The sequence below is a fragment of the Drosophila willistoni genome (assembly GCF_018902025.1).
Source record: "Drosophila willistoni isolate 14030-0811.24 chromosome 2L unlocalized genomic scaffold, UCI_dwil_1.1 Seg168, whole genome shotgun sequence".
In the NCBI taxonomy this organism is placed as follows: domain Eukaryota; kingdom Metazoa; phylum Arthropoda; class Insecta; order Diptera; family Drosophilidae; genus Drosophila; species Drosophila willistoni.
Window position 1 is genome coordinate 12,427,780 of NW_025814047.1, and position 13,525 is coordinate 12,441,304.

General features: G+C 36.6%; 1 protein-coding gene across 3 annotated transcripts; it reads left to right on the forward strand.

Annotated features, from left to right (window-relative positions):
* Positions 1-2,436: 2,436 nt before the first annotated feature.
* LOC6652540 (tyrosine-protein kinase transmembrane receptor Ror) lies at positions 2,437-12,680 on the forward strand. Of its 3 annotated transcripts, none has more exons than XM_047009907.1 (8): positions 2,438-2,697; positions 2,911-3,081; positions 9,605-10,210; positions 11,116-11,335; positions 11,413-11,617; positions 11,672-12,119; positions 12,179-12,311; positions 12,444-12,680. In XM_047009907.1, the coding sequence occupies exons 1-8, from the start codon at positions 2,597-2,599 to the stop codon at positions 12,669-12,671; spliced, it is 2,112 nt and encodes a 703-aa protein (XP_046865863.1). In that variant the 5' UTR covers positions 2,438-2,596; the 3' UTR covers positions 12,672-12,680. The 3 variants fall into 3 exon arrangements, with proteins under 3 accessions (XP_023036883.2, XP_046865863.1, XP_046865864.1); XM_047009908.1 differs by having other exon boundaries at positions 2,929-3,081; XM_023181115.2 differs by lacking the exons at positions 12,179-12,311; positions 12,444-12,680 and having other exon boundaries at positions 2,437-2,697; positions 11,672-11,860; positions 11,925-12,008.
* Positions 12,681-13,525: the final 845 nt, after the last annotated feature.

A 13,525-nucleotide genomic window follows, 5' to 3' on the forward strand; every position in this document is an offset into this window, starting at 1 on the left:
TCTACTAAGGTGAATAGGAAAAAAGTTTCTGGTCCGACGTGAGGGAACACAAAAATATAGCGTATCTAGTAAATTAGTAGAAATGACTTCGCCGTTGGCTAGTTTATGGAGAAAGAGAATGCCAAAAACGAGCCTACGGTTGTAAAGTGAAGGAAGATTAATAAGAAGAAGTCTGTCGGAATAAGAAGGTAGGCGAAGACTCGGGTCCCAATTAAGACCGCGTAACGCAAACTTAAGGAATTGCTTCTGTACCGATTCAATACTACGCTGGTGAACATCATATTGCGGATTCCACACTGGCGAGCAATATTCTAGTGTAGGGCGAACTAACGAAGTGTATAAAACCTTTGTTACATAGGGATCATCAAATTCTTTGGCCCAACGTTTAATGAAGCCAAGAAGGCTGCATGCTCAATAGACAATAGAAGAAATATGAACATTAAATGAAAGTTTTGGGTCAAACTTAACGCCTAAGTCTTTGAACGATGGTACACAATCTAACAGAACAGACTTAACAGAGTAATGAGCTAGGAACGGAGACAAACGACTGAAAGTCATAAAAGAACACTTAGAGGCATTAAGGTGTAATTTATTAACGTGGCACCAATCACAGAACGCATCGAGATCTGATTGCAAGTACTGTTGGAAAGAAGGATCATTATAGGAATAACAAATCTTGACCTCATCCGCAAACATGAGCACGCGTGAATGAGCCAAGGCCAAAGGCAAATCATTTATAAACAGTGTAAATAACAGTGGGCCCAGATGATTGCCTTGGGGTACACCTGACGTAACTCGAACAGTTTTAGATATCGAGGAACGAAAAGACACCTTTTGGGTTTTGCCAATAAGATACGACTTTAACCAAGCCAATAGTTTTGGGGAAAAACCCATTATGTTAAGTTTCGCGAGAAGCATAGAATGATCAACCGTATCGAAAGCCTTACTGAAGTCAGTATAAATAACATCAGTTTGACACTTTTTACGGAAGCCATGGTGCACAAGGGTAGTCAATTCTAAAAGGTTAGTAAGCGACGAACGACCTTTCATGAATCCATGCTGACAAGGAGAAATAGTGGATCTGGATAGGTGTTGAAGGGAAGACGTAATAATTTTCTCAAACAGCTTTGGTATTGCCGAAAGTTTGGCAATGCCACGCTAGTTAGAAACATCCGATTTGCTACCCTTTTTAAAAAGCGGAATAATAAAAGACTCCTTCCAAATATCGGGAAAGGTACAAGTCTCACTCGATATAAAGAATAACCGAGATAAAGGCTTAGATAGGGAATTCGAACACATTTTAAGGATGCAACTAGGTATATTATCAGGACCGGGAACGAAGGAAGACGTCATAGATGACAAGCTAGAGATAATACAGTCTTCAGTAATACTAGGAAAAAAACATACAATTTAAATGTGGGATTAAAAATGAATATGGTGTGGGTTCCGAAACAGTTGTGAAAGAATTTAGCAAACAGATCTGCAATATCTGAATTATTATTAGCAGTCTGGTCATTAAGTCTGAAGGTGGAGGGTAGTACATTAGAGCGCCTTTTGGAATTAACAAAGTTATAAAATCTTTTGGGGTTCTTATAAAATTCAACCTTACAGCGAACGATATAATTATTGTAGCATTGAGTGTTTAAAAGACAAAATTGAGATTTGGCTATACAGTACATGGTCAGAGATGCTTCCTTCTATGCGTTGCACACTTCTGACCAAAATTAATATACCCTTTTTGCAAGGGTATAAAAAGAAGTCGAGTATAGCCAAAAACAAGGAGAGTTACATATACCAGTAAAAGAATCAAAAACATGTAATGGCCAAGTACTGCAACGGTATATATGTACATACATACATATGTATACACATTACATTATTTATTATTTACATACATACATGTATGTATGTAGCTTCATTGATGTTTTTTTTAATTTTCAATGGTACTGACCAGTGATTTGATTTAAATGATAAAATTTAAGCGAATGAAACTAATTTCATTTTCATCTTTGTAGTGCTAATTAAATAGCCAATGCAATACTTTTGTAATTTGGAGCAACGACTCTGAAACCTACATATGTATGTATGTACATACATATGTATGTATCTTTCATTGCAATGAGTGGACTCGTGCACACCTCTAGTACAGGGGTAGGCACAAAGAGAGCCAGCGCAAACTGTCAATGTATGATGAAAAGTGAATAAAATCGATGATCGATGAATACAATCGATGATCTGATGCAAGAAATGAAAAAACAACTCCATAATGCAGTTTTTCATGAATATTTTACCAACAAAGCGACATACATGTGTACATATGTACATACATATGTATGTATGTAGAAGCAGAATTGGAGTCAACGACCAAGTACATACATATGTATGTACATACACATATGTATGTATGTATGTATGTACATACATACGTTCGTAGGTATAAATTCTGGGCATGCGTATTTCCGTATCGCAAGGATAAAACAGGGATGAAAACACATTAGATATGGTGTAGAAATCATCCCGTTTATAAATTACAGTTAACAAAATATTAGTTGCTTTGAGTCGGCAAAGAAACAACAAGCAAAGATTAAAAATAAAAATGCATTTTAAGTACACTTTGAAATTTATGTACATTTTTTATTTTATTATATTGCAAAGAAAATATGTGTTTGGCCATAAAGTAAAATCGCAAATTTACGAGTACGTTTTTATATGAATATGTACATATGTACAACATATGTACAAATATTTGTTATGTTTGCACAGATATGGACATACATATGTACATACATATGTGTATATACATATGTACATATGCATGTATGTATGTACATACATATGTATGTTCATATATTGGATACATATTTCTAAAAGGAAATAATAGTTAATATACATATGTACATACATACATAGTGCACATGGTATTTACAGATTTCAGCAATCTTCAGGAGTTTGCCACCTTTACAATGGTACAATATGCCACGAGTTTTTAAACAATGCGTACGTTTTTATATCTCCAAATCTTACCATGGTTGAATTAGAGGAGCGATTAATGGCCGCATATAGGGTAATAAAGGATTCAAAGTAAGTCTACTTTTTAAATAAATATGTACATATGTATGTATGTACATACATACATAGGTAAATTTGTATACCCTTGCAGAAGGTTTTAATACCCTCTTTTGGTCCGATGTTTGTAACGCACAGAAGGGGACATTTCTGACACTGCGAAGAATATATGTATGTATGTACATATATTCTTAATCAGCATGAGAAGCTGAGTCGATATAGTCATGTCCGTCTGTTCGTCGGTGCTTATGCGTTTTACTCAGCCATCTTAAAAGCTATCGGCACACACAGACGCAACGCTACTTAAACTGTATGTGTAAGCGTGCCGAGCGCTGACTATACCTATGCTAAGGGCAAAAAGGAAGGGTGAATTTGTTTGTAAAATCTTTATTTATTCTTGTAAATCAATTTCAAAGTAATCCCCTCCCGTTAAAATACACTTATGCCAACGTTTTTTACAATCCCCGAAACATGCCAAATAGTCCCTATTCGGTGTAGCCATCAGCGTCCTATTCAAATCAGATTTTATCTCGTCAGTCGACTCGAAACGCGTTCCCCGTAGTGGTCTCTTAGGTTTTGGGAGAAGTCACACGGAGCCAAATCAGGCGAATACGGTGGTTGCAGAACGATATGCGTCGAATTTTTGGCAATATGGTCACGAAAAACAACTGCTAGAAACTAAGCGTTTTCGGTACAGAACGAGATTTCAATTTTTGTAGGCCCAAATGGTCTTTCAAAATGGTGTCCGATCATATCAAGTAAGGTCTTAAACAGTCAACCGACGATTTTTGAGCACTAATTTCTTCACTTCATTGACGTGTTGGTCATCGGTTGACTTCGATGCTCTTTAAAGTCTTTGTACCATTTATAAACATTTTTCTGCAACAGGCACTTTGCTCAATCCAATCAGACATTGTAAAAATCGAAAAATGCACTCTTGGTCGATTGGTAAACACAAGCGTAAAATATTACAAATAATGACATAAACATGAAATTTGGATCAGATGTTCCCAGCAATCGTGCCAACTCAAGGAAAAATCACTAACCCGAACTGTTAAGCCCGCATAGTTTGAATTAACAATTCTTACTTTTTGCCCACAGTAGTATATAGTATAGTATAAGTATAGTATATGTATAGTACCTACTTATACATATGTATGTAAGGTTTAGATTAATTTAATGTTTATTATAATAGTTATTTAATAGGTTCATGATAATACAGAGTAAATATATATGATGCAAGTAATAGATTTAACTCGACTTTTTCACAACTTCGATACAACTTTTCACTTCGGCTGACGACCAACCAGAGCCACTGCCAACTGAGAGCCGATTACCCAACGAACACTTGCTTCCGAGCCAAACTACCCAACAAACAGTGTAGAATGGTACGTTGCCAGCTGTCTGGTAACTCTCTCTCTTACATTCGGCCCTCCTGTTCATCCTCATCTGTCCCAGATGATAACAGCTCGTCATTTTCAGAAATAAAACGCCATAACTTCATATTATCGCAACTCGTTGATGTGATATTTGGTCCTTCGACGCTTGCCGCTTTTCTCACGTCATAGCGGCCATTTCGTTTTATCTTCGTGACCTCATATGGGCCTAGATACTCGCTTGCCAGCTTGCGTCCTGCGACGAATTGTGTCCTCTTGACCGCTACCATATCTCCCACTCTATAGCCATACTCAGCTCGACGTCTCTTATCGAAGTTCTTTTTATAAGCTTGTTGAGCGTTTTCAATGTTTTCTTTTGCTCGACTACGCAACTCTTCTCGCTCGCTGTTAAACTGCGTAATGAGCTCTTCATTTAGGACCTCTAATAATCTTCCATCCGCGTTGCTGTTCATTTTGGTCCCAAACATTACTTCAAACGGTGATAACTTCAACGATGCATGCACATGGGAATTAATCGCTTTCTGGACCTGTGGCACAAACTTGTACCATTTTGCCGAGTCATGAGCCGACAGTTTTGCGATGATACTCAGGATCGAACGGTTTACTCTTTCAACTTGGCCGTTACCTCTGGCAACACCTGTTGTTGTCCACACATGCTCCACTTTGTTTTCATTAAGAAACTCAGCAAAAGCCTTAGATGTAAACGCTACTCCTCTGTCGCTGATTATACGCCTTGGGAAGCCAAACACAGCAGACCAGTCGGTGATCTTTTTAATCACTTCTTCATAGCCGGTTGACTTAGTAGGGAAAAGCCACACAAATTTAGAAAAAGCATCCACAGCCGTCAGAACATATTTGTATTGTTTCGCTGTCGCGTCCATCGGACCCAGATGATCTATGTGAAGCGTATGCAGTGGCGTGTCCCCTTTCTCTATGCAGTGAAGATAGCCCTCTTGTTTGCCCAACTTTTTACTGAAAATGATACAACTTATACAATTAGCAATCACATTAGCTACTTTCCTTTCAAGATGTGGGATCCAATATTGCTGCTGGATTGAGTGCATCGTCTTCGCCGTCGAAAAATGCCCCACTTCATGCGCCCCTTGAATCACGTCTCGTTCCATCAACTTTGGAACAGCCAACAAATCATTGCCATTTACGACTTTAAAAAGGAGACCACCTTTCAGCTTGAAATCTTGATATAATTGTTGTTTTAGAATTTCCAATACTGCCTTGACGAAGTTGTCTTCTAGCTGGGCCTTCCTTATACGAGTAGTTAATTCCGTTGTTACGACCATGCTTGTGAGCGGAAAACGGCTGAAGAAGTCCACGTGTCTCATCTTATCACCCGGCCGGTGAACTGCATTAAAAGTGAAGTCTTCCATATACAAAATCCATTGCGAGACTTCTCTTGGTACGTCGCTTTTAGTAGTAGTCTGCTTAAACGCCGCACAGTCAGTAACAAGATCAAATTTCAAGCCTAAGAGATAGTGTCGAAACTTCTTGAGAGCGAGGTAGGCTGCTTTAACCTCCAGATAATAGCTATGACGCTTGGACTCTGCTTCTGTGCTTTTTCTGCTCCAATAATAAACTGGATGAAGATAGCCACCAAAGTGCTGCAGCAACACTGCTCCAAATCCGTCTTTGGATGCATCCGTGTGGAGTTCGGTTGGCGCTTCCCTTGAGTAAATATGCAACACCGGATCCATTACCAGTAGATTCTTTAGTGTTTGCAGCGATTGCTGCTCTGCTTCTCCAATATAAAAAACAGCTTCCTTCCTGAGTAAGTTCGTCAGCGGACGTGCGATTTGTGCGTACCCAGGGATAAATTTTCGAAAAAACCCTGTAAGTCCCAGAAAAGCTTGAACTGATTTTATGTCCTTCGGCGTAGCAAATCGACTGACAGCTGCTGTTTTCTCCTTGCCAGGCCAGATTCGTCCGTTTTCAACAATATGACCAAGAAAACTTATGCGTGTCTGCATGAAACTGCACTTCTTCCATTTCATCTTTAAGCCGAATTGGGCTGCCGTCTCGAGTACCATCTTTGTCCTTCGCATACAGACATCGGGCGTCTCGGCATATACAATTATGTCATCCATGTAGAGCTGCATTACACCAGAGTTAATTAGTTCTTGAAAAATATGATTAACGAACCTTATAAACGCGGCTGGAGAGTTTTTAAAACCAAAAGGCGCTTGATTGAACTCGAACAACCCCTCTTTTGTGACAAATGATGTATACGGCTTGCTTTGCTCTTCAATAGGGACATGAAAAAATCCATTTTCCAGATCCATTATGGTAAACCATTTTGCCGGTTGTAGCTTTTCCAACACCTCCTCTATAATCGGCACGGGGAAACAATCAACCAATACCATTTTGTTCAGCTTTCTGTAGTCCACGCAAACTCGAAGTGTTCCATCTTTTTTCTTCACGACGACTACTCTGCTGGCGATATTTGAAGATGACTTTCGAACGATCCCTTGTTTGATCCATTGCTCGACTTGCTTCTTTACCTCACTGGCTTCATCTGCTGCTAGGCGACTCGGTGAGTGATGAAACGGTTTGATTACTCCATCAGGAATAATCTTCAATTGAATCGGGCACTGCTTTACAACCTCTGGTGACCCATGGTAACTGCTTTCAATCATCTGTTCAACCTCTTTGCGATATTCTGGCGGAGCTATAAAGGAAGATTCTTCTGTGACATTATATATAAGTGCAAACTCGTTCAATGGCATTTCATCTGAGTTCTCCTCCAGGAACGTATATCCTTCCTTACTGCCCACCAAACGGAACTTTTTGATCAAATCATCCCCCAGCAGTCCATCGTAATCAATCTGGTTATTCGGAAGTACTATGAACTTTTGGTTTGTGTTCAACTTATCCACGACCACATCTGCAGTGAAGTGTCCAATAGGCTTCGCTGTACCATTGCCTAGACCGTGCAACACACGTATATCTTCAATTAGCGCCACGTTTTTTAATCTTTTGAAAATACTCTCCTTGATCACTGAGACGTCTGATCCTGTATCTACCAGACATTCGACTTCAACACCATTTATACGGATTTTCTTCAAACGACTGCGATTGGAAATAACACGAACTTTATCAGCATTCTTAGGACAGTCACGGGAAATATGTCCGTTTTGGTTGCACTTGAAGCATTTCGTTTCGGCGTCACATTTATTGCGCTTATGGTTTCCCGATCCGCAGTTGAAGCAATACTCTTTTTTAGCCATTTGTCCGTTATTCTGCTTGAAAAATGATTTCTGTTGTTCTTTATTGACCTTCTTTTCCGATATGTTCAAACGATCATAGATATCGAACTCTTCTTTCAAAGCCTTAAAAGACTTACAACGATACATTGCAACCTTATATTCATTTTTTATATCCAGACCATTGACTATGTGACTTATAACAGCTGTGTCTTCAACATAACCAAGTGAAGCTATCTTTTTCATTTGAAGTAAGTACTCATGCAGTGTTTCGCTGTTCTTTCTCTTTCTCTCTTGCAACAGCTGATGAATGTCAGCACTATTGTAGTTACATGTAAACTCCTCCACTAGGGCGCTTTTAAGTTCTTCATAATTGCAAATATTTTCGGTTTCTAAAAACAGTTGGGCTGCACCGCTCATTTTAGCTCTGGCATAGCAATATTTCTGCTTCTCACTAAGGTCATAAACTTCGGCATTTCTTTCAAATATTTCCAACCACTTTTCCACTTGTATAGATTTTCCATCATATTCGCCCACAACTTTTCCAAAATTGTCCGCAGAAATCTTCATTTGACCATCACGCTTCTCATCAGAAACAATTTTTAGACTCAGCAGCTGTATTATTTGTTCCATTTTATCCTCCGCAGACTGTTCGGCTTCCTCCATATGATATTCGTTTGGACACACTTTGAGTTCATCTCCCATCTCGCTTTGAATTGGAATCGGCGTCGTGTGTTCTGCTTTCTCGCTCATACTTGTTGTTTTATGTTTAATATCTCCTATCTCTTTTTGACTTGCACGTTTTACTACCGGCTTTGCAACCGTTTTCTTCGTCTTAGGCGTCGACATAGTACTTCGCGCCTTTTTTTTTCTGTCTCTTTCTTTCGCCTAACTTTTGGACTCCTCTGGCGACGCTAGGGCGACTTCGAATTTGACAACTTTATGCAACTGATTTTTAAGACCACGCGTCTGTAAGAATGTTTTGTTTTGAACAGCACAACTTAATGTTTTTAGCTACTTGTAACAACTTTAACAACTTTTCAGCAGCATATAACAACTTAGCAACTTTTAACGAAACAACACTCGACTTTTCGCGATCACATATGCATTTTAAGTCTCTGTATTTGACACGGGCGAGCCCCCAAATGTAAGGTTTAGATTAATTTAATGTTTATTATAATAGTTATTTAATAGGTTCATGATAATACAGAGTAAATATATATGATGCAAGTAATAGATTTAACTCGACTTTTTCACAACTTCGATACAACTTTTCACTTCGACTGACGACCAACCAGAGCCACTGCCAACTGAGAGCCGATTACCCAACGAACACTTGCTTCCGAGCCAAACTACCCAACAAACAGTGTAGAATGGTACGTTGCCAGCTGTCTGGTAACTCTCTCTCTTACATGTATATGTGTGAAAATCTCCCAAGTGAGCCACATAAAAAACTTTTGCGTATTTTTTACTCAAAAGTATCTATTTCGATTCGTATGAATAAAGAAAAAATTCATTTTGAAAAGTTTTCAAAGATTCGAACTTGTACCAAAGTTACTAGCAGCAATACTTCGTTGCAAGCTACTTTGAACGCTTTTTTCCTTTTACGCGCTGCTTTTATCAAGAATTTTTTTTAGCCTTTTATATGCATGCACATACAATTGGTTTTCAAAGGGCATGACGGAAGAAGAAGAAAAAAAAAAAATCGTGAGTGTAGCGATAAAAGAGACTGAAGATTTTGTTTGTGTATTGATGAATTGAGAATCAACTTTTAAACAGGTAAAAATATTATTATTACGGACTGCAAAAAAATATAAACTTCGGCATAGCCGAAATTAGCTTTTTTGATATTTTATACACATAACGAAAATTATTATTATAATGTTTATTATAGAGAAACCATTTTAAACCCGTAATTATTTACAGAGATATGAATTCAAACTGCCGAACATATGCGTTACCAAGCTTATGCTTTAGCTCCTTACCTATTTGTAGAACGCCAGAAAGAACAAATTTATTGTATTTTGCAAAGGTAGCCATGAAAAACGACCAGTTCAAAAACACAAGTTTTGCAATGATTCGTCCAAGAAGATTTACAACTAAAGACTCGAAAAATATCAATATGTTTTTGAAACGAAAATCAACCATAACTCAAGGAGATATATTTAACTCTGATATATCAAGTAATTATCCACCTACCAAAGAATCAGAAAATTTGAAACGCATCTGTCGTGAAGAGTGTGAACTTTTAGAAAATGAACTTTGTCAAAAGGAATATGCTATAGCAAAACGACATCCTGTTATTGGAGTGGTTGGAGTGGAAGACTGCCAAAAGCTTCCACAGCATAAAGATTGCTTATCCCTAGGAATAACCATAGATGTGGACGAAAACAAAAATTGTTTTTGGGAGGATGGTTCAAGCTATAGGGGAGTAACAAACATCTCACAAAGTGGAAAACCTTGTTTAAGGTGGTCTTGGTTAATGAAAGAAATATCTGACTTTCCTGAACTTATTGGCCAAAATTACTGCAGGTATATTGGTTTACATGTTACCAATGTTTAATGTTATTAATATTAACTAAATATTTACTATTAGCTATTAAAAAAAATATAAAAGTCGCCAAAATGTATGTTTTATACAGAAAGAAGCTTTTTCCATCCCATATACATATATATCTTCGATCAGCATCAACCGCCGAGTGAACCTAGCCATGTACTTCTGTCCGTCCGTTAAATGTTTTTTTGTATATTTTAAGAAACAATCCAAAACAAATTTATAACAATTAGAATACGCCTTTTATTACTTAAAATGAAAACTAATATTACTTAAAAGTAATGTACCTAAGTGTACATAATTCTTCTTAAAGGATGAAATATTAACACAAAATTTTAGCGCGTCAAGTTTGATTGCGATATATAGTTTAAAAATTGGAAAGGAAAATACCAACAATTTAAAACCAAGGAAAAAAGGATGGACAAAACAAAGCCACCATCACCTCTTTCATATGCATTTTTGAAACAAACCGGCATAGACATGCTCACGTTGAAATACTGCAAGACGCCAATTAAATGGATAAGCTCCTGAATATTTTGTGTAAGAACTTTGGCAATCGTTTGGCACACATGTATGAACTTAGAGAAAAATGCCGAGCGTTTACGTGCCATAAGTGATAGGAACCTGCTGTATAATGTATCCTTCCTCATTTCCTCACATTTTATATCTTACGATTTTGTTCTTTTGCCTCTTGTTACTTCCACCTTTTTATTACAACTACGTTTAAGTATCAAGGAGAAATATAAACATTTTTCTGTATTCCCTTCTGTATCCCTTTTAGCGTTGCTAGTAGAATACGTAGTTAAGCTTTTTCAGAAGTTAAACTGTAAATCCAACTAAATGTGCCTACTTTAATGCTAATAACATGCCTTTGCTTATTTAGAAATCCTGGAAAAGTAAAAAATAAACCATGGTGTTTTGTGGAAGACTCTGCGGACCGAACCATTGAAGTCTGTAATATTCCAAAATGTGCTGATAAAGTTTGGTTTACAATTGTCATTGTAACTGGAACCGTTGTCGCTGCTATCTTCATTATTATTTTTCTTACAGTAGTTTTAAAGAGAAATACTCATGTCCGCAATGGAATGACAAATATACAAAATGTAGGTTGGGTTTTATTAAATGCCTGAAATCTGAAAGTAGTTAATAATATGTAAAATTTCTTATCACAATATTTTAGATCAATACTCCTAGCGCTGATAAAAATATATATGGAAATTCACAGCTAAGTTCAAATCAGGATATGGGAAGAGCGAGTTTAGGTATTACTTTTGATCATACGGCTCATTATTCAAAAAACATAGAAAGAAACTCGCTGTTACGAATTCCGCAGTTCACATTACAGGATGTTGAATTTTTTGAAGAATTGGGGGAGGGAGCTTTTGGTAAGAATTTTTAAATACAGGTGTAATAGTTCCAATAAAATATTTTATTTTTAGGCAAGGTATTTAAAGGACAACTAACTCAGCGAAACAAATCCATTGTAACTGTCGCGATAAAAGCTTTAAAGGAGAATGCTTCAATCAAAACCCAGCAAGATTTTAAGAGAGAAATCGAGCTTATATCAGATTTAAAACATCAAAACATTGTTTGTATTTTGGGAGTTGTTTTGAACAAAGAACCATATTGTATGCTTTTTGAATATATGTCTAATGGTGACTTACACGAATTTTTAATATCAAACTCCCCTAGTGAAGGTAAATCACTATTACAATTAGAATTCCTAAAAGCAGCTGTGCAAATCAGTGAAGGCATGGAGTATCTATCAGCTCATCATTATGTACATAGGGACTTAGCCGCTCGTAATTGTTTAGTCAATGATGGCTTGGTTGTAAAAATTTCAGACTTTGGATTATCCCGAGATATTTACAGCTCTGACTATTACAGGTAAAAATTTGTTCTCTGAAATTTAATACTAAGAATTTCCCAATAATCAAATTTTATAGAGTTCAATCGAAATCGTTGCTTCCTGTGCGTTGGATGCCTTCGGAGTCTATTCTTTATGGAAAATTTACAACTGAGAGTGATATATGGTCATTTGGAGTTGTTCTTTGGGAAATATATAGCTATGGAGTGCAGGTAATAAAATCAGATTTTCCATCAATTTTTAACCTTCGATGATTATACTATAAAATTATTTAATTCTAAAATTTTCCTTTTCAATTATTTTCTAAACATTTCTTACCAAAACTGTTTGGTAATATATAACAGCCGTATTGTGGTTTTAGTAATCAAGAAGTCATTAATTTAATTCGCTCGAGGCAGCTACTTCCTTGTCCAGAAGCTTGTCCAACTGCAGTATATTCTTTGATGATTGAATGCTGGCATGAACAATCTGTAAAACGTCCTACATTTGCAGACATATCAATTCGACTAAGGACATGGTTCGAGGGGCATATTAAAATCGAAGACGAGAAAAATACATTAAAAAAAACTTAAAATATTATAATGCCAAATATATATATTATTTATAATATTTTTTTCTTAAAAACGAATTTGAAATTTTTTTTTATGAGGAACCAGAAAGGGTATGGAAAAGCTTAGTTGAAATTCTTTTAAGACATCAGCAAAGTACAACACCTTCCTTAGCCAATTAGAAGTTTTTTTTTATATTTGGTAAGATTACGACCTTTTTGAAATTGAATTCAAACCTTGCATTTAAGACGGCTTGGAAAAAACTCTTTTTCTATATGTTACAATATATCGTGAATGAAATAACAGGTTATGAACTTAGTTTGTTGATATTACACTTATTTCTCACAGCGCCGAAAGGTATGCACAAAAAGGTGGAGTTCGGTATTGTAGACTCCGCCAACTTTTTTCGCTTTATTTAGTTGCACTTCTTAACTAGTTTTAGTGTTGAAGACATGGTATTGCTATTGCAACTCTGGACTTCTTAACCAATGTCTGCTGATGATAGAACTTGGTGCTTCTTGAAATAGCTATACACCCAACCTGCTCACCTTTTTGTGTTGCCTATGAAGTAATCTTCTTTTGAAAGTTTGACCTCGAAAAGGTTTGACTTTTCTTTAATATTTTGTAAAATTATCTGAGGTTCAGAGCGGTTAAGGAACTATAAATTAATATAGTTAATTAACGGCTGTTGTATAATACTAGCCTGTACCTGTTGTATATCGTTGTATTATATTATTATTATATCACTATAGAACATAGTTGTAAACCATCAACCTTACCATATAAGCACTAGCAACTATGGCCGTTGGCTTAGAATAAAACTAAATAAAAGATAAATAAATATATAAATAAAACTAAATCCATTCATAAGCCTGGGA